At 38.7% G+C, this 22,450-nt stretch overlaps 1 protein-coding gene across 2 annotated transcripts in view; it reads left to right on the plus strand.

The window, feature by feature from the left end:
* Positions 1-22,082: 22,082 nt before the first annotated feature.
* Positions 22,083-22,450, plus strand: part of TOM1L1 (target of myb1 like 1 membrane trafficking protein) — a 25,768-nt gene continuing 25,400 nt past the window's right edge. Inside the window, exon 1 of one of the 2 annotated variants that reach the window (XM_085304624.1) lies at positions 22,083-22,311. In XM_085304624.1, coding sequence (XP_085160750.1) covers positions 22,254-22,311 — 58 coding nt within the window. In that variant the 5' untranslated portion in view covers positions 22,083-22,253. The remainder of the gene's footprint in view (positions 22,312-22,450) is intronic. The other variant, XM_085304623.1, reaches the window with a different exon arrangement.

Genomic DNA, 22,450 nt, shown 5'->3' on the forward strand with positions numbered 1-22,450 from the left:
TTTCAATGTTATAATAAGATGTGTGCAGATCTCATCAGCATCATCACTGCTTGAGCATCAGCATCACATCTTTGATACATCAGTTCTTATAAATGGCAAGTGGATGTATGGTCAACAGTTCACTAGAGAAGGTTTTATCAGTTTCTTTGTTTTTTGACTGGAAGGCAGGGAATAGAAATACATTGATTTAGTGGAGAGAGCTGCATCAGGAACAGATAAACATTTCTGGTGAGCTTGCATATTCTGGACTCTGATAGGTATTGGATAATACTGTCGTTTCATCAATGAAACTTTGCAAAATGGATTATCCAAACTTCTGTTTAATTGTCTGATTCTGAAAAAAGATCCTGAGAATAATAATAAGTCATTATACTAAGTCAAATGACATCAGTATAAAATTACTATGAATCAATATTTATGCTCGGAATCAATTTTATGAATAGGGAACCACTGAACATTGCCATTATTAGTGGGCTTCTCATAAAACCATCAGTATATACTTTTCAGAGCTGAATTTACTGTAAGTTTTAAAGTGCTCGCCATCCTTGACTGGAGCCAGATTTTCAAGAGCTCAGTTTTCATATTGGCACTGAGAATGTGGCCAGTACGTTYCTAGATCTAAGCAAGAGCCCATTGTGTGTTTTTATTTTCAACTAATCCCCACTTCACCGAGCAAAAATGAAGTAACTTGTTGTAGGGTTTTTTGGGGCTTATTGATTTTTCTAGGACAGTAAACTGAGGCCTGAGACTCAATCCTATCTATTGAAATGGGAAAATCACACATTTTCTCATATAGGTTTTCAGTAAGCAGCCCAAGATGGGCCACTGATTGCACCTTCTGCCCCCATGCTGTCCTTGTCCACAGGAGCATTAGCAGTCATGGTGTCACTCAGAGCGAACTTTTACTTTCCACAACAACCTATCTCTATAGCAAAGGTCAGAGTTGTCAGGATGGAGCAGCACAGTGGAATAATGAGTTGCCTCAAAGAACTGGCCTTTTTACCTTCTGAATGGGCTTCTAAATTGAGCATAGGGAGCATTGACTGAAAATCATTGGAGCTGTCTACTCAAAAGGTCACAGACTGAAATACTGCAAGATAATTTCACCTTGGTGTATATAGTGAAGCATTCTAGTACAAAACCCACCACCCACACCAGTGGTTCAGTTCTGTAGCCTTCTTAGGATTTGAGATGTTCTTAGGAACAGAGAAATATTACCTGGAGCTGRCACAAATCTAAACTAGTCAAGGAAAGATAGATAACAATAAGGATATTAATATGTTCTGGCATATTTTTTTCCATCATGGCAAAAGCCACCATAGCTTGCAATGAAATTCCTTAAAGAAAGCAAGTAGCTGCCTTGAAGTCCAAGTYCTGCTGTCTTCCCTGGCAAACAGTGGAGTGTATCAGAGCCTGTGTGAAGATTGTACATCCTTACAGGGCTTGCTTTCACAAGGCAGAATTTGTTCCATGCCAAGCTAATTATATCCATTTCCCTCCATTTTCCTTCCCAGTTTTAAGGCACTTTTCTTTACACTTGCCAGGCAAGATATGGTATTTCTTAAACATACCACGCTGGTTGCAGCCAAAGAGAATTGCTGCTCCTTCTTTGATGAGAGTGCAGTTCATATTACCTCTCTTGGCCCTTGTTTTTTGTATGCCAACAAGCACTCATTAGCTTTGTCAGATGGAGATGCTATAACTTTAGGTGCATAAAATCAATACTCAGCATTACACAAATCTAAAATAAACTACAGTAACTGTTAAATTAAGAYATTAGGAAATACAATTGCTACTTGATCTGTTTTGGAAGGACTTTTGCCTCTTGGCATATGGACAAGCATCAGATATTGGGCAAATGAACCTCTCTGGCTTTCCTTTACCTCTCGTTTCTTTTACAGAACCAAAGTTCTTTGCCAGTGGTATTTGAAACAAACAAAACTCTGCTAGTAAAGTGAAAAACATCAGTCTAGACAGAGTTAAATTCTCTATCTGAAATTGGATTCTTACTGCTGTGATTCCCCTGATGTGCCTACAGTTTTCTGACTTAACTCTTATGTGAGTAGGAAGTAAGAGTAAGCTTCTTCCCATTATAGGTAGACACTCTCAAATTATAAAATATCCTAAAGTTCAAGGTCAACTGAGAATTGAACTTCCCATTTGTTTCTGATTTTATTCTTGTGAACAGAATCCATTAGGGAAACGGTCCTGCAGAACAAATACTGTTCACTGCAGCATTCCCAAAAATAGTGTGAACATGTCCCACACCTATAGAAGCACAGACCCAATAATCTAGGAGAGCTTTTTCATCTTTAATTAACATGATCTGCTGAGAACATTTGAAATGAAAATGACTTACATACACTTCTGTAGCTTCATTTTCCATTCAGATAAAGAGCAAATATTTGGAGACATAAAGATACGACTTCAGGCTTCATACAGATTAGACTCAGTGACACTTATGTCACATTGAATGTTAACCATGGTCTGCAATAAATGGTTCACTATTAAATTGGGCAGTAGTGATTATTTCATTCTGATGTTGGGTCAAAACTCCCAGCTTCCCTCTTTTTTCCAATAGGCATAAGAATATTTACTGCTACAAGATGATAGTAKGATTGCAAAGTACCTTAAGCTAAGAATTTCACCGGAGTGTATTTGTCCTCCTGACACAAATCCTCCTCTGATGCAGAGTAATTTTAACTCTCTGGTGCAGAACGCAGAGCTTTTTTGGCTCTCGGTCTGAGGCTGCAATGCAAAGTACTAAGAGTAAATGATTACCATAGACCTTTCCACCTTCCACATCAGAAACAAGTAGCTTCTTTGACTTGCTTCTTTCCTCACAAAATACAGAGGAGTGGGTCAAAAACACAAACAAAAACTACATGTGCCCTACAAATTAAAACAGAGCACTCCATGTCTCTCACAGTTCTCCCCAGAGGCAGGATGAAAGGAAGAGGGAATAAACCGTGTCTGACAGATGCTATTGAAATACAGAGACTCATTTTAATGAAGCACTGGAAAGTGGTCAGACTACTGTAGTGAGGATGTTATAAGCCAAATAGAAAAAAAGGAAAGGATACAAAGAAATTCATCTCTTTTCTAAGAATTATCCTCCTTTAAGGGTATCTGGGAGAGTTTTATATGATGATTGTCACAGCGCATCTTCAYTGGATTCACAAGCAGAAAGCCCTGCCATGAGGCAAAAGTGCTCGAAGGAAGGTAAGATTCTTGGGCACCAGCACAGCTTCGTCCAGCTCTATTTGTTAAAACCTCCTGTAGCTACTTGGCGATTTCAAAAGGCCAGTAAGTGCAGCAAATTCCAAATGACAGTGTATGAATTTAGTTCAACATAAGTGACTGGATTTTGCTCCATTTTAGTGCTAGTCAAACAGTTCCCTAGACGGTTAAAATGATGCTGCAGAAGAGCCCTCCCCAGAGATACCCAACAACCATGCCTTCTTTCACTGCAARGGTATCAGCAGGTGACATGGGTTGCTGTTGCTTGGAGCAATACAGGGCCRTGCCTCGCTGCTTTGAACTGGATTTTGTATTACATGCCACCCACTTCTGTTCTATCATCTTCCATCACTCAGGGAGATTATGATATTTAAACATATTACGTTTGAAATAGTATTAGGAGGAATAAAATATTAAAAATATTAAACTAAATGTAATAAAGAGATAAAGAAACCAGTGCATCAGGTAAAATGCTAAATTAAACAGTAAAAAGAAAAAAGAAAAAAAAAGAAAGAAAGAAAGAAAGAAAGAACTGTGGGAACTTGGAAACTTGTGGGCCAGCAATCTCAAAATTTATTCAAGATTTATTCCACATTATTCTATTCAGCTCAGGATTTAAAACTGGCTTTTGTTCCACGTAGACTCCGTAAGGGGTTGTGGCTAATTTTCAACGTATTTAAGATTGTACACTGTGCCATTCCAAAAGAGTAGTTTCATTAATTGCTTGGTAATGCTGCTGCTTGGATTTGTAATCCTTTTCTTAAATTATAAAGTGTACTCAAACCAAGACAACTTCCCTGTGTGCAGCACTGTGAAAGATTACTTCTGTGATTCTGATGCTGCTGTTGACACATTGGTCCTCTGCAAATTTCATGATGTTTCTGGAAAGGGATCTGTCTATCACAATATTAACCTACACATGATCCCTGCAAGACTTCATGTTAATCTTAGCTAAATAGGCAGGTTATTAAATAGTAATTCCTGGTGCTGGAGAAGAATCATCATCCCATCAGACATAACAGGAACAGGGAATGTTTAAGGCACYGGCATTTTAAAGTTAATTTAAGGAGGATTTATCACAATTAGAAAAAGAGATAATGAGGGATATATGCAAACTGCTTGGCTAATAGGGATGCAGATTCAACACTCCCCGCCACCCCCGCCCCCATAAAGCTGCCACGTAGGTTAGAAAGGCAAACGCCTGCCCTGTGCAGACACCCACGTGGCTGCCGCAGAGCCRGAGATGTGGCTCAGCCTTGGCTTTCCAAAGCATCAGTGTGAAAGCAGCTGCGAAGGGTACTTAACAGCCCAACAAGACTGAAAGGTTACTGAGAAGAGTAAAAGAATTTCTATGATTTAAGGTAACGTAATTAACCCCRCCTTTAGCTCTGGCTTATCTACAGAAGGAATACCTAGGACACACCTCATAGGCTACACGTGCGGCTTCTGCAAAGAAGAATATGTGCAAAAGGTGAATACTGGCTTAAGTCTTCACATTTAAGAAGTTGTTTAACTGCTAGCTTAACTTAATTACCAAATGTTCTCCATCTCCTGATAGAGTTGTCCATCTGTCTCCATTGAACAGATAGGAAGTGCAGGAAACAAGTTCAATGCCATTAATACTCCCCAGGCCCAAATCACAGACCTGCTTTTTAAAAAATCAGGTTCCTAGTCCCCTTTCAGTGATTATATGATTCCTGTTTATTCTGAGACTGGGTTTCCCCTGTAAAACTAGACATGCATTTGTGGCTGGGTGAATGGAAAGAAGAAAGGAAAGCAGCAAGCAGGAAGCAAGCAAGCAAGGCAGACAGGCAAAACAGTAGGCTTTTTGAGCTCTTTCCAAAAGCGGCTTTAGTATTACATGAGAATGGCAGCTATGCTTGGCAAGAGCTGAGCTGAAATCCGGATCAATGGCAGGAGAAAAAAGAAGATCGGGTCATGGAAAGCAAGCTGTCTGATGGATATGAGAGGTGGGCTTTTGAGAAGGTTAATCCTAAACAGAGAAGGCAACAAAACATGAAAGCAGTCTCATGGGTGCGGTGTTAGAAACACATTTCTAACAGCCATTCTGTTAGAGCTGCAAGCTCTAAATTATGAGCAGCCACTTTCAGTGATTTGACTCACTGGATCTTCTCTGCAGCAAAACAAAACACAATGCTTATTGAAAGGAACTTAGTAAAAGAATCTGCTGTTCCAGATTTTATTAATTTTGTCAGTTCTAGCTGACAGTGAGACCTTGCTGGAGATCTCTTCTGATCTGGGGGATCCAAATGCACTCAGATCACAAATACAGTAGGTCATCATTGTGAAATGGTTTTAAGGTCTAATTAGAACCATAGGYAGAATCCTTAAATATGCATAAAATATATCAGTAACTTTGGTGTCAGTATTAAGAAGTACAGTGTTTTTTGTTATTGTATTTTATTAYGTGCTTTTGCTGGTATTGTGGGGAGAAAATATAAACATCTTTAATGAATAGTAGCTTAAATCTGGAATATGCACTTTCGTCTGTTGCCTCCATGTGCCACATCAAATTGCAGAGCAATCTGAATCGGATTTTCAAGCAAGTAAAAAGGTTGGCCTGAGGGTTCATAGTCTCATCAGTAGTGGATCTTGTGGTCTACAAGAAAATTAACTCAGCACATACTGTTTTATTTATCTTTCAAATGTGATGAAACTGAAGGCTGAAGTCTCAGTAAGTCATTTAAAATATTTTTAAGATTTTTTGATAYAGGAATTTTTCAGCTTACCTGATTCAAAACTATATTCCATGCCAAAACTTTGGAATGGTATCACTTCAATTTTCCTTTTCTAAACTCTGCAGTATCTAGAGCCCCTASCAATCTAATAAAAAAAAAAGTGCAACTATAAATTGTTTGTTGTAACTGATCAGCGAGAAACACATTGTGTCTTTGTAGCTTCCAAGTGTACTTACTACTGTAAAAAACAGCTTGATGCAAACTTAAACCCAAGCCTCTTTGTTGCAACCTCTTAATGGGAAAGCCCCCAGAGGAAGGGATATGCATAGAAGAAAAGCAGACCTGATTGAAACAAGGAGTTCTGATATTAAGTGGGATGCTTGTGGTCTTTATTATATATTCAGGAGATGGTTCTTTTCCATCTGGAATTCTCCAGATGTGGCTGACCTTATTTTCTCYCTGCTGGTCAACTGCTTGGAGAGATTTTTTTCTGTGCAATCATCTATAAATTTTTCAGGGAGGTTTTGTGTTTGTGCCATACACAGGTTAGATAAAATTCCATGTATGTTTCAAACATGCTCTAAATATATTTAAAACTTGAAACAGTTGTACTTTTCATTCCCTGTCTGTATCAATGCTGTTGCTAAAGTCTTAAGTGTTGCTCTAACATAGCTAGATCTATCATTTCTGTACTTTGCAGAACTAAAACCAGGAGTAAAGCAGAGGTGATACTAATCTTTTTGTTCCAAAGGGAAACAAATGTCTCCCCTTGTGGTCCATCTCCAGGCTAGAACTGGAAAGGCTCCCACTCTTGTTCAGTGCAATTTAACTGTATCACTACAAATGGATTTACACCTATATRGTGTTAAAGTATGTCCCTGCTACCCCTGCAGCTTATCATAACTTAAGCTCCTGTTCTGTTTTCTTTTTTACAGATGCTCCTATCATCCTCCTCACCTTAGAAAATTTCAGTATTGTACTATGCTATGTGACTGATGTCTCACAGGCATGGCTTGTTTTTTCAAACATGGGTACCAGGAGATGGGAGTCAGAAACAGAGGGAAGCTCACTCTCTATGCTAGAGGGGAAAAGTGAATACTGCCTTTAGCCGCTTTGAAGTTTGTGGGATTTCCCCTTCCTCCATCCTCCCAGGCCCATGGCCCTGTGCCTGGATAGGAGACAGTAAGAAAAATAAGTAACCAAAAATCCACATAGCCTAAAAGAAACACAGAGTTACTGAGGTCTGAAATAACTTGGTCTTTATACAAAATTCCCACTGGGTGAGCAAATGCACTTACCCTTAGCAAGGAAAGGTTAATATACTGCAAATCTTGCTTCAAGCAGTGGTAACTACTATAACAAGACTGTAAACCACGTCTAGTCACACAGATGTTTTCTGCTTTTTGGCAGTTGTTTCTTCAGAAAATTGGCTCTCTAGAGTCAAGATAAAGATGCAGATGTCTTGGGCATTTCTACACTGTGCAGCAGAGATCTCTGACCCAATCCATTCCACGTACACAGACCTGCAAAGCTCTGCATGAAAATGCCAGCTCAGGTCTCAGAACTGCCCCTGGTAATATAGAGATCTCTGTGTTGTCTTGACTTTTTTTTTTAATATTCTATGATTTCTAGCAGTTGTTTTTGATTCTGAATTGGAGTATGTTCATGTTTCTCATTGAACAGCATTGATTTGAAATTTTAATTTTGATTCTAGCCTTTTTTATTTATAAATAAAGGATTTTCTAAATGAAAATTTGTTTTGCAATAAAAGGAAATACTGTGTTTTCAAGTAACATTTGGAGGGCAAAGAACTGTTGTGTATTTGATAACTTTTTGCTCTTTTTTTATTCCCTAAGATTTAGGGGCTAAAATCCTTGTTRTTTCTGTAGTACCTGTAGAAATCAACAAGGACTGAAACGTACAAAAGCAGGAGGAAGATACTTGCATCACAGCTCAGGTACTGACCTTCTATTAACAAAAGACAATTTGTTTAACCAAAAATCAGAACAAATGGGACAGACTCACAGCTGTAGCTAGTGTAAGGTTAGAGAGGCAGTAGGTACATGCCTAAGCCCTGCTGACTGCTGCTTTGCTGCTACGAAGAAGAGGAGCTGCAGGTCTGTGGCAGGAGCTGTGCAGGGACCCTGGAGTGGGCAGGACAGGAAGGGGCACCCAAAAGGTTATGCTGAGATTCTGAGAAAGAGCAAGGATGAGTTAACTGTTGCTGTTTACACAGCTCAGTCATTTGATTTCCTTCCCAAATGTGTATTAATTAAAATGGTTCAGTCTGCAATATATTTTAAGCATGCAAGAAATACCAGGAATTTCTATCACTGCATAGCAACCTGCTGTGCACAATAAGTAATTCTCCCACTAGATTTGATTTCTAGCAGGAGTCTGCGGAAAGATATCTGCCTRTAATTGTGCAATTTTTTTTTCTTCACAGCAGATTTGTGCCTTCTTGGAATTGATTTGCTAGTCAGCAGTATCATCTGATATCATCAGAAAGTTCTAAACAAATATAGTAGTAGATCAATGTGTTCATCACAGAAGAATTTTAGTTCCTTTGCTGTTTCTATTTATGAGATGGTTGTTCTTTTACCATATATAGCTTGTATAGAGTTACAGATAAAGAAGCAGAGCAAATAGGCTCTTAATTCTTTTTCAGTTAAGAGCCTAAGCTACTGAATCATTAGAGCATATGCCTAAACTCACTGGTTTAGTAAGCTACATGCTTAAGCTAAGTAAGTAGTTAACGCCTTTTGAAAATGGACACTTAAGGAAAGTACCTATTGATATAACAAGAATACATTTTTCTGTATGTAAGAAGCTTAATTTCAGTATTAAACAATACTGAAATTAAACGATAAGCTGAGATCAAGCTAGTTAGTTCTCTTGTAGACTATAGAGAAAGAGAGATGGTGGTCATGGTTCATATTTTTCTATATTTTATAAAAATACTAATGTTTCAKTCTCCTATCCTAGCCTAATGTCTGACCTTTCAGCACCTGCAGTTTAATGGGTGTGTCTGGTTAACCATAACACTTTCAATTCCACACCAGACTGCCTGAAAGAAGGTGATTTTTTTTCCCCCCCCCCCCCCCAACATATGATACCACTCAAATTTCATGGCCAGTAGTCACCTTCCTGAATAAAATTTCGTGACAGTGGCCTAGGATCTCTTTGCGAAGCTGAACATGCTTCACTCYGGCTGCACTCTATAAACTGTAAGACATGTAGTATAGTAGGTTAATGACTGCATGAGTGAAACTGCTGTTACTTACCCAGCTGAAGGTTATCAGCTTCGACAGTATTTGCTGACGTCCAGTGAACCATAAGCCATATTCTAAGAGTACTTACCACTTTACTGACTTATCTGCCAAAGCAATTCACAAACACTTCGTGAGGAAGAAATAAGAGAGCAGAGTTGAAGAAGACACATGTAATTTAGAGGAAAAAAGTGTTAGACAATGCTGATGCATCAAAATAGGCCATAACARAGAGAAAAAAAATGAAGGAGGCATCATAACAGAAATAACTACAGCATCGTGCATGTCAGTCAAGTACTTCCTCTAGACTGGCTCCCAAATCTGCTCAATTTGAAAGCAGTGTTTTGCTATTTGTGCTCTGTTGGAATACTTCTTGCCCAGAGATCACTGAGTAGTTCACAAATATTACCCAAGCTTCGCACAGTGCCTTTGCGGTAGCTCAGTGAGGTAGCCCATTTTTCCAGGGGAGTAAATTGCAGCATAGAGAGGCAAATGGGATTTTTTCTTTTGTTTTTGTTTTTTCTTTTCTTTTTTTCCTTTGGAGCRACCACAGCAAGTCATCTTTAAAGCTAGAAACAGAGACTCTGAGTCCTCACTCTCCCTTCCTGGCTGGTTTTATAAGCTGCACTGCCTATTTCTAACGAAGTCCTGGTGAGTAACTTTATTGCATTAATGCCGGTTCTGATCATGAGCCAGATGTGTCCATACTTGGTGCTGGTCTCTATGAGAAAGAGAAAGAGAATGTGCTTCCTCAATAGGGTAAGAGTTGATAGTGTTTTGACAATAAGCCTGAAAGAAATACTATTCAGCAGTCAGTGTCTGTTGTTCTTACATTGATGGCAGCATTCACAGGTCAGTGTAGAGAAATATTTGGGAAATCAATGACAGTACTGCAAGGTTGAAAATGAAACAAAATGGCAGTGTACTGTCACTTCAGTTCAGAACTGATTCTTCCTCCCCATTCCCACGGCTCATACAAATGAGACTAATGACCTTRTCCATTTACAGTGCATCTTCCCTCTAGGTAGCAAAATGTTTTGTTGATGTTTTGTTTTGATTCAGAATCAGTAGGTAATACCTGTGCCTTACGGTCTYGCAGAAAAGTCAAGAGTTTGGGGTGAATCAAGACCCTTGATTCTCAGCTATGTGAAGACATAGGGCAGATGGTTCTGCCCAAGATGATGATCTTATGGAAGTATGATGTCASGTCCGAACTGAAATATGAATCAAAACTATACTCTTCTCCTTTGGAAGGACTTCTCTTCTGCTACAGCTTGTGGATTGAGAAGCTACTGTATATTCTTTGCTAGTGGCCTAGCAGTGGAGTAGTTCCTTGAGCTTTCACTATGTAGTTACTGAAAGTTGCATGTGAATTATGTGTTATTACCACTGATGTTCCAAGAGTCTTATTTTACTCCTAAAATACTAATAATGGAGGGTGAGGTAGGATCTTCTGAACCCCTTTCTAGGTCAGTGCAAGAGGAGCTCTTTGTTGGTCCAGGGAACAACCATAGCATAGGATAGGATTTTATTACTGCTGCTGCTTGCCCTGCTTCATTTTTAGTACTTTGCATACAGTAGCAATACAACAAGTAACATATAAGACCATGCTATTATTCTGTAAGGAAAAAGAGAAATAAACTAGTAAAATATAGAATATACAGAAAAAACAGTAAAAATTAGGATAGTCTCTCTATACTGTATTAATTTGGAAAATTCCATGCAAAAGTGTTTTAGCATTAAAACGTGATRTTCTTATTTTGCCAGAAAATATTTAGTATTTGGTCTCTTCTGCATTAAGAAAAAGAATTTTTAGTGATACCTCCCTCTTTGACATRCATATTAGTTTAATAAAATTGAAATGAAAACCCAAGGAGAAATTTCTTTGTCAGATCAAATTAAAATTATCGCCCATCTCCTGTTGCTATAGCTCCTGTGCGCTGGACTAGGAGTTTCACACCAGACTCATGGAAATCCCATGATTTCATGCGATGACTCAGCCTGAGGGAAAGCCATGATTTCATGATTTCTCATGATAAAAGTATAGTCCAAAGGAACTTCCATYCACAGAGTATGGACTTATGAGCATCAGAATTACAGCTACTATGAGGTACAGCAGTGTTTTCCACAGCTACAGAAATATGTATTGACTAGAAACAATAAATTTAGGGTCAGATAAAATACACAGCAAGTACAACATTTTTATCTGGGAATGCAGAGAGACTACTGAATGCCATTTATTTGTAGAGGTTTGRCTGACAACCCTGTGATCCTTATTCTGGGAAAGCTTTTCTGGAGAAATGGTAAACTTTATGCATGACAGCCATTTGGAAACAAATAAAAAAGAACCTCCTAATAAGTTCCCTGTTTAAGAAAGAAAGGTGGGGGGGCAAAGAAGTAAGATTTTTCTGGATAAAAAATATACAGTCAATCATTCTTAGGAAATTTTACAAGCAGTAATTAAAGATACTGAAAAATGGAAAAAATTACAGGGGAATAAAGATTGACTCAGTTGMTAGCTAGATATTAAATATTAACTGTGTCCATAATAAAGAGGGAAATTACAAAGGGCTTGCCAAACTGTGAATTGCCCAAAATGACTGACTGAAGTGAGAAGTTAAAACAACCTCAAGCAAAGCAAACTATATACCAAGAAAGGTCATTACTCTTTTCTCRTAGGGTTTATCTATTTCACTTTGCAGATGAGCTGGGGTTTTTAAAACTATTTTTAGTATGCAGACTTAAAGGTCTTAGTCTGTGTTAAATGAAGAAGCTTTGAAACTAATTCCCTGTAACAGTTGTTAATGAATACTAACAGAATTTTAGAAAGTTACTTGTAGCAGTACTTGTGTGATACTGCATGCAAACACTGTACCACCCCCACAATGGTTAAAGAGCAGACAGAGGTTTAATTAGCCATATCTGACTAGGCTCGCTTTTAGGCTTCAGAAGTAGAAGATTGGAAAGAAGAGCAAAGGAAAGATTTTTTTTTTTTCTTTTTTCTTCTTGCATAGGAGCAGTCCCAGGATCTCCACCTGTCGGGTCGCTGTGTGCTGTATCTGTGCCATTGCACCTGTTAGTGTTGCCCTGCTGTTCCAGATTGTGGCAGTGGAATGAATTTGCTTTATTATATCTGTATTCCATTGGCACAAGATTTTTAATAAATTGCCACTGATGTGAAACATTCAGATACTAGTGATTTCCACTAGTCACTTCCATGGTGTGTAGGTAAATATACATTATTGGACAATTCCTGCCTATAATTAGGTTTATTGCTGACTGTAATACAACAGTACTTTTGTCATATTTTCCATACTTTTTTCCTTATGTTTTTTAAATAGCTCTTAAACTTTTTTTGATGCTTTGATAGTTAATTGCTAGCATGATGTTCTTTTGATATTCCAAAGAATGACTTCGTATCACTGTCATTTGCCTGATAACACAGTTGAATGTCTTGTGAGTTTGTATTTGTTTCAACACTGTCCTCTGCTCTATATGACTCCAAAGTTAGTTGCAAGTGAATTTACAAATCCTGTTGCCTACTGCTGGAACTTGTGTACCTGCTGAAAGAAATACTGCTGTTCTCTCTAATACTATGTTTTATCACACCATGAGAGCTAGGAGACAGAAAAGGAAAACTTGTCCCCCAAGGAAAACACAAGCAAAATCTAATTACCCAAGTCAGAGCACTGGGCTTCTTTCTCCTAGCTTCCRAAGAACTCATCACAGTCTCTTCTTAGAAAAGATCTTCTCTGTCATTAGCAGTTTAATATTAGTGATGAACAGAATTGTGTTAGAAAAAGTTATTTTTCCTAACGTGAGTTTTAAGACACAATGTCAGATAAGAAAGATAAGAGAAAGTAGCAAATCTGAGATGTTCCTCAGTCTGAATTACCACATATATATATATATGTTATTACTATATGGGTAGATGAGATTATACTGTGGCATGTTAAATGAGTAAGTCACCTTGTTAAAATAGTAGATGCAAGCATTTCCTTTCATGTTAAGAAAATATTCAATAGAACTTGTGGTGTGATTAATGTAGCTTAGCTGTATCTGATTACAGAAGAAAAATAGCAAATATTGGTTCTCATTACTGACTGTATGTTTGAAGCATAGTAATATAGGTATTATTGTTCAGAACTCTGCTGGTGATAGTGCACTATATTGCATATTTTCTGCAATAGATTTGAGCAACAGGAACAGCAAGGCTCTAACTAGAGCTCAGGATGATGGTGCACTGCTAACTGAGTCAAAGCTAAGGTTAAGCAATATCTGGGACTTACTACCATTCAAGTGAGGCCAGTTAAAAAGTGAATGCTGTTTTAGAGCTAGTGACCTTGAGCTGTGAGTGTTGTATTATCAGATGCAGCTGAATATAGATTTGGCTCAGCTGAGTTAAATTAGAGATAGGCATGAACTCACAGTAAAGAAATAATAAGTAACAAGCCACTGCACAAGAGGGTCTGCCTGCCTTGCTTTCAGCTCTCATTCCCCACAAAATCAGAAAATTGATGGTAGATGCACAACATCTTATTGTCCATGGGTGGTTAGAGAATTCCAAAATGAAAGGGGCTGGGGGTATTCTTGCATAGCAGATGAAATGCTAACTATATTTCAGCACATCATGTGAAGCAGTGAAAAACATAATTTATTTGGGATGTCAGGAATGACATTGCTTTTCATTAAATTTAAATAATGTTATGAGGCTGTATTTTGCTACTGTGTAGATGCAGGTACTGTTAATTTCTRTGCATACGTGTAGATACAGAATTAAGACAGCACTGGAGATTCCTCAAAACCTTACTAGGAAAAACCTGTTCAGACCTTATAATGGGTATTTATTTTATGTTTTAAAAATTCAGTCGACTTGAGTTAATCTGCCCTCTGGTAATCCACAGACTGGTGACTGAGCCAGACACTTAGCTGGTGTAATGTAGTGTAGCACTACTGAAAGCAACAGTTAGCCTGCTACTCTAAGATATAAGAGGCTTAGGCTCAATTCCCTGATTTACCACAGATCTCTTGTGCAATCTTGGGAAAATTCCWTATTTCTAGGTCCAATGAAAGATTTACTGTCCTGGAACAAAGTTTAGAATCCTACAGATGATGTTTAGGCTTTTTACCCAAAGCATAAGGTGACTGAGGCCCATCAAATAGCGTGCAAACTGAAAAGCACCACAGCCAGACACTTAGAGAAGGCACCCTCAGCATCCCCACTTAAATTCTGTATGGCTTYAAACAGCCCACTGCTACCAAATCTAGGCATAAGCCTGTGTATTTTGGAGAGTCTCCTGGTACCGCTTATGTCAACAGAGGAGCACCTGGCTTCTTACTGCTGCTGAAGGTAGCTATGGGTTAGGAACACAGCTATTTGGTTCAGTCATGGCAATGGCCTTTGTGTGTAGGTGTGGAAGCAAAATTATCAAGTGTCTTCTGTGTCAAGCTACAACTGAGAGTGTGTTTCAGGCATTGCAGCTTTGGAGCTAGACACCAAAAAAAGAAACTTTGGAGAAATGAATGACTCTAGCTCTTAATCTCTCTGTGGTTGCTTCACTAACTTAATATGGAATTGTGAGGGTGAATGCATTAAGGAGCAGAAGGGATTCAGACACTGTAGCGACAGGGACCATATATGTAGCTAAGATTAACAGATGCAGTTATTTATAATTGCTGATAGTTTGAGCACTAGAGTGCATTACAGGAGAATATGGTGGGAAGCTTGAGTTCTTCAGAGTTAATAGTCTGACCCCTGATCCATACAGGCAGAGCTGTCTAAGGGACYGTTCTATGATGATGTGTCTGCACCCAAGACTGTAGAATAGGTACRTTCATAGCAGTGAAGCAAATAAGGGATGTAGACATAAGCCAGTGGTCAAGTAAGCAGTGATCTCAGCACCCTTTTTGTAGTTTTCTGTTCCAGTTAATGACAGCAGAAATGTTTACTGGGAACAAAGTTACAGGAATAAGCAAATGGAAAACATTTTAGGGAGCAATTCTGTTAGAAAGGATGGAGGAGTGAATCAGGTACTAGTTTAGAGGCCAAATGGAAATGGAAAAAAAAAGTGAGATAAAAAATCAGCTCAAATAAGAAATGTACAGTAGACCTGTGGAATTAACAATTTTTTTGTTCGTGTGTGTGCAAATTGTGGAGAATTTGCACAGGAAGAATATCTAAAGAGGAAGAGTGTACATGTACATATGTAGTACATCAATGATACAAGGTCCATGCTCTTCCAGAAAAGTGTGGCAATCTACATCTGAATTACTTATTGTTGGATCTCAAAAACTCCTTTAAGTAGGACTGCCAAAAAACAGTGATTTAGCAAGTTTGCCAGTGGGAGCAAAGCATTTTGCTTATCTGCAACAAAATACTGGTAACTCCTGGCATTAGGCTTTGTGTAGAACAAAACATGTATGGAAAAGCTCTAGCCATCTTAAGCTGGTCCTTCTGTACAAGACAAGCAGAAAGAGTTACTGCTCTGCAGCTGGTGTATTTTCTGTATTAATTTGATGTGCTATTAAACTGCACCAAGTCCCTACCAAGACCAGCATGGTATTCTAGGCATTCCTTGTCTCTGTGACAATATTTTACACAGGCTGGGCATTCTAGCTAAAATTGTTAGCCTCTGAGATTTTTATCTTAAGTTTCAGAGGAGCACCTGGAAATAATTTTACCCTGACTGTAGAGTAACCAGCTTGACATCATACAATTTTTTGTTTCCTAAAGTAAGAATCTAGGAAAATATTGGATTTTTCTTGTTTAGAGTAAAGAGGAGTAAAATGAATCCAACTATAATTAAAATTAAGAACATAAAAGTATAAGCTTCTTTACCGTTAAAAACTAGAGAGCAACATCTGTTGCTATTGTTATTTTTATCCTGAGGAGTCACCCTGAGAAGTCACCCTGCCCTGCAACATACTAAATAGTACTGTGTACACTGTTCATTCTAAAAACAGCTAAACATCCATGAGTTACTTGTTTAATCATTTCTGAGTTTTTATACCAAGCACCTGCCTTTTAATTTGTTAGGACCAACCTGAAACATCTGTCAGTTTCTCCCTATGAATTAATAACTCTGTAATTAAAATCCAGCAGAGAGCTCAGCTGAGACTCCCGGTTAATTAGGACAGGAGATAGCCATGTGAGCAGCATGGCATTATATTAGTTGGAGACMGCCTGGATTTGAACCAGGGTTCTATGGTTGAGATGGAGCTGCTACCAAGCTTTTGGATATTTGTTCCAGTAGCCAGTACATCCATTTTTGTGGGCAATCAAATATTGCTGCTGTTATTTAATCTGGACTCAGTGCCTGAAAACTGTTTTCTGTAAATGAATACTTTCAAAGGATCTGTTTTTAGTTATTGCTATTTGCCAAATATTAAGAAAACGAAAAGGCGCAGTGCTGAGCTAAGCTCTTGCCTGGAGATGCTTTGCAAAGTGGCAGCAAGAGTGTCTCTAAGAGCAAAATGACCTTGGTAAAGGCCATACCTTCTGCTGCTGTGCAAACTTCAGGATTTCAGTTTCTTTCAGGATGGCTTTTTATGCTGATAATTAGAGTGGTGTCCAAATAATCAAGCTCTTTGCTGATACTGAAAATATGTTATTGATTCCTGCAGGAATCCTTTTGAAAGAATTCTTAAACTACATTAAATTTATACATCAGGACTTGGGAATTTTTTGGTTGCCTCTTGTTTTTAAAAAAGCAGACAAAATACATGTGGATATATCRTATGTCAGTGCTCTTGCAGATGAAAACATATATATCTGAAGACCTCATCTCAGTTCAAGTATAACTGAATTTTAAAAAGCACACTGATTAATAATACAGAAATATTTTCAAGCTTGTTCATGAGGGACAAAGAAATCTATATTGCAGCTAAGAATGAGAGAGGTAAGGTTTTCATCATGAGTTTGGATAGGTTTGAAAACAAGACTAGATTAAACTTGTAGTACAGAGTAGTGTGCACCCTATGTAATCTGGATGTCTTGCCATTGAGAGAAACAACTGCCATAACTCAGAACGCATTCCCGTTTTGATTGACAATTATGTTATTTTACCAACAAAATTTACAAAGGATCTCCTATGAAATAAACTTTTCTGTTAATCGCTAATATAAATAGATGTTTGKCCAATTCTTACACTCTTATTGACAACTTAAGAGTGAACCAATTATTTCCCATTTTCCTTTGTAGAAAAGAGCCTAGCTTCTCATCTGCTGCTTTTCTGTAAATCTGATTTACCAAGTATGTACTTTATTTTCCATTTTGAGGTTGCTCCTATATACAGTGGTGTGTATATATATAGCAGCTGCATCGCATTCGTGGGTGAACTATCTACAATTCTTTTAATTTAAGACATAGGGAGTTTTTATTTGTTTGTAACTTTTCCTGTGAGATTTTAACAGGGAGTTCTACCTTCCAGTGGGTCGGGCATATTTAACAATTAATCCACATAAGGAAGTCAAGACTCACAAAATTCTACTGTATAATAATGATTTCATTCTCTCTTTATAAATCTAGACTCCACTGCAATGAACAGTAAGGAAAATATGCCTCTGGAGAAAAGCTGAGAGAATTGGATACATCTGTGTCTCTGAGAAGGTAAACCTGAGAAAAGGCTTTGGTAAGCTTCCTGAGTGTACAATACAATATTTTGTCTCCAACCTTCATCCAAGGAGAGGAAATAAAAAATAAATAAAATAAAATAAAAAAGAGGAAGATTGTTCTCTGAAAGGAGAGAGGAGGATAGCTTCTACATTAATACCACATTAAGCGGGTAGAATTCCAGCAGGAGATAATGTGTAATGCTTTAGAAAAAAAGTTTGTGTGAGTAGATGTAACATACATATTTCTGAAAGAATTTATAGTCACTCAGCCTTATGTAAAACAAGGTACRTGTGGTTTTAGTTTCGGATTAGTTGCAACTCATATGAAGTGTTATTAGAAAAGGATGTGTTTCACATGTGATTTTCAATATTTTAGAAAGGGGAGAAATACAGATTGTTCTAACTTCACATGAAAGTTAAGGGACAGTGACTGTGTGCTGAGGCTGTGTGGTCCAAGGAACACAGCACAGAACTGAGTGAGAAAACTTGTTGCCCACTTGATGCAGCAGTTACTCAGCTTTTGATGCAGCATCTCTGATGAAGTTTCGCTTTCTAACCTATGACTAGATTAGTTATTCCAGGCAATGAGACTGTTCTTTATTAATGTCTGAATAGTACCTGTGCCTGTAGAACTGTGATCTTGCTTGGAACGTGAATATTAGTGTAAGTTGAAGAATAAGAAACATTATGGCATCATTATTCTGCATCACTCATTTATATTCYTGCAGTGCTGAAAAATACCATATCTCCATGCCCTCCTTTCCTTTCAGAGAGCTTTTGCATTGTATATGCAGAATTTTTTTATTTCAGGTGGCAAAATAGCATTATAATGCTAACGAGCCGCATCTGAACAATACTGTATATATGATAAACCTCAATATGGCCGTATGCTTATTACCTTTTTGATAAAACATCCTTTACCTCGGGTAGCTACCTTATGAAAAATTAGACATTAGTTAAACAAGATTGCCCTCTCCTGGTTGTAAACACCTCCCTCACTTCACTGCAATATTTTTTCCCCTTTTCTACACAGGCAAATTATATGTGCTAGTAATATAATCAGCCTTGGAATCTTTTTTTAATGTATAAAATAATAGTGAATTAAATAGACACATGAGGGCAACTCTGTATTCTCTGTGAGACTGTGTCCCAAAACAGACAAATTTGCCCAAACGGCTCCTGATTAGATCTGCTGTTATCTGAAGGCAGTGAGTTAATGGAGGTTATGCAGAACTAGATTTGGTCTAGCCCTCTAGCTGTTTGTTCAAGTTCCACTACCAGCACAGACCATAACCCGCATCTGGTCTGATGAGCTACAGGGAGAATCCTGCTGATTATATTTTTGTTGTATTGGATAACAAGGAAGAAGCAGACTAAAACAGACTTTCGATAAAGAGCGCAAATGCAGATCCTGGGAGACAGATACTTTGCAACTCCTCAGCTAATCTCTGATGAAATAATGATCTCTTTAAAATACATGTTGCTTTTAAGCTGTACCAAAAATCATCATGGTTTGTAATTTTTGTACACCAAATCACAACAGATACAATTCAATATCATATATGACAGCCATTCAATTGAAATACTTTCTGTTGTGTGCATGTACATGAATCTTTGAAAACAACTGAAGAATAAATAAGGTAAAGGTGTCATCTTTTAAAACTAAATTAATGCTGTGTAACTTTGAACTTTTAGGCCAGCAAAGCCTATGTCAATTAGGGATGTGATTTTATTTTTGTAATGGATATAGCAACATCAGAAAAATCCCTACTGGAAATAAAATTATATGAACACATCTGCTAATGCTGGTATAGTAATTTAACTCAAGAGGCAGACAAACTATGCCACTAAACAAATTTTTTCCAATATAGCAGTCTCAACCCTACCAAAGTTTTCCCAGCTCAGATATGTCATCAAACACTAAGTTTAGATAGAGCTTCAATTCTAATTTTTTCCCCACAACAACAATACACTTTGCAAATAAGAAATTGTTTAGCCTCACAAAAATCTTACAAGTTAAGTTTGGATTGCTGAACGTGGAAAAAAATTAAGTGCATGAGTGAGGTTTAATTATTTCAAGTGATATTATTGCAAGTATTTTAGTAGGATTTTCCAAAGTATATAGATAGCCAATAGCTCAAAACTAACATGAGGCAGGCCTTTGGAACCTTAATTGCCATGTGAGTATTTTTAGGAGATTTTAACAGGACATAAAATGTAGCACTCAAATCTCACTTCATTTTTTAATTCTAAAATTGAGATGTTTAAAACATCTACTCAGGCTGTGTTCCTGATGAGTCTCAATAGGTTGGTGTCTGTTTGAGATTCTTTCCTGTTCTTGCTTTAGGCTCTTCCTTGTTTCTTTTTATTTCACTGCTGTATACACTCTGTGTACTTGCAAAGGACTGAAATACCCCTTAATGATACTAATTAAGTGTAATCTAAATCTGTAATGATAGTAAAATTGCAAGGAGTGCAGTAGTACTCCCTGGGAATCTGTGATCACTGACTCTTAAGTGTCGAGGCTTCCAGTTACAAGAAGGCTGAGCAGCCAGGCACGTTTCACTCACAGCCATTCCCGAAGCCCGTTGGAAGTTTGCAGATCTGAACCACTGGCTGATTTCAGTGAGTAACTTTAATCAGTAAATTCCAATGAGAAGAGGCTTCAGCAGGTTGGGGGTTGTGTCGTGTTTTTTTTTTTTTTTTTTTTTTTTTTTTTTTTTCCTTAAGCAGCTCAATCAAATATGATCTCTGAAACAAGATCTAACATGTATCACAGGTTTAACCGGGGCTAATTTAAAGAGGCCCTTACTTCAGTTTAGGTATTAAGAGCTTCCATGATATGAATACGGAAATAAATGCCTAAGTTTAGAGGATGTCTTTCAAAATTCTTCAGAGAATAAACAAATTTCTATTCTGAAAGGTGCTGTCTGGCTTGTAACCAAATGACAAGAAAAACGTAAGTGTACAAAACTGAGATTCATTAATTACAAGAAGTCTCAAATGGAGCCTCAGCAAGATGTAGGCTGACTCCACCTACTTCCTATAGAAATAGTGGAAGAGAAGCGGACTCRGCTTCTACATTCATTATAAATTATCAACTTGCCTAAAATAAGTTCTTGTAATAACTTACTTTTGTAGAGATACTTGCAAGTACACAGGAAAGTATGTGCTTCTTCAACTTTTATGTTGAAGCTATCCAGTAGATGGGGCCACCGAGTCAGACAAAATGCAAAAGAAAGTGAAATGAGTTTATGCTAGGGAGAACTTTCATAATCAGTGCAAACACAGTTTTGTTAATTCATGAAATTTTAATGCCAAATTACTTATTTGGCTGTATCACATTCTGACTGTAAGACTGACTAAGCTGTATTCWAGTGCTGGTTAATACAATTCCATATTTGTTTGATATTGAAATAATTATGACTTTCAATCAGCAAAAATTACAACCGAGGTTTTAATTTTCAATCATGACACATTCCTGCCCGAGTACTGCATAGGTCTGAGACAGGGATAGCTTGTGACAAAGTGACACAGTGGAAATCACCAACAGTAACTGTAGCATGAAGGTCCCCTGTGGAAATGTATGTGGGGTGAGGGGAACCTGCCAGTGGTTCCTGTGTAACACGAACATTGGTGACATCGTGCATGCAACTTGTGTGTGCAGGGCTTTTTACTGCTTCTTTGGAACTGTTCCCTTTCCATCTGTGAGACAGGAGGGAACATACGGGCTTGAGAAAACATGTTGATGTAATGAACATTGCAGGAGCAACGGTCTGCCCCAGGGATTTCAGAATAGCAGATGCTAAAGTAAGTTTGATATGTACATGTGTGAGCACACAGTGTGCAGTACAGTGTAGCAGAAGTTATTCTCACTATAATTGCAGTATTCTTTTAAAATAAATCAGTTGTGTGCAATCACTGAAATCAGCAGAGAAGCCCGCTAACACTGGTAAAATACATTCTCTTAAGAGACAGGCATAAACTACGCCACTGAAAAGTGGATACTAGCTTAGAAAAGCAAGTTACATTCTGCTGCATAGAAAAGCCTGATTTCCAGTGGTCTGATACCTAAAGCAGAGGCCTTAACACTCACCTGGGAARGCTGATCCTTTAGGAAAATCAGTTCTGCTGTAACGACCCGTCTTCAAAAAACCTGCAAAGACAAAATTACAGTAGTCTGCCGCGATGCCGCAGAGGGGGCCCGAGCTGGGGCGGAGCCACTGCTGAGGCCCGGCCGCCGCGGGGGAGCGGCGAGGGCCCGGCCCGGCCCGGCCCGCTGCCGCACGTGATCGGCAGCGCGGAGCCGCCGCGGCACCTGGAGGCGGCTCCTCCCCGGTGGCAGGAAGGGAGCGGCCAGCGGGGCGGCCGCTCCTCGGGCGCGGAGCCGAGGGAGGCAGCGCGACCCTCACCGGTGGCGGCAGCGGCGGCCATGGCTTTCGGGAAAGCCCCGAAGGACCCTTTCGGCACCGCCGTGGGGCGCCTGGTCGGTGAGTAGCCGAGCGGCGGCGGCGGGTGACAGCCCGGGCCGGGGGGCGCCGCGGAGCTCCGGCCGCTGAGGGGAGCGCGGGGCGCCGCGGAGCTCGGGTCGCTGAGGGGAGCGCGGGCCGGGGGGCGCCGCGGAGCTCG

This window comes from Rhea americana, unplaced genomic scaffold, assembly GCF_003343005.1.
Source record: "Rhea americana isolate MKP2758 unplaced genomic scaffold, rheAme1 scaffold_21, whole genome shotgun sequence".
NCBI classification, from domain to species: domain Eukaryota; kingdom Metazoa; phylum Chordata; class Aves; order Rheiformes; family Rheidae; genus Rhea; species Rhea americana.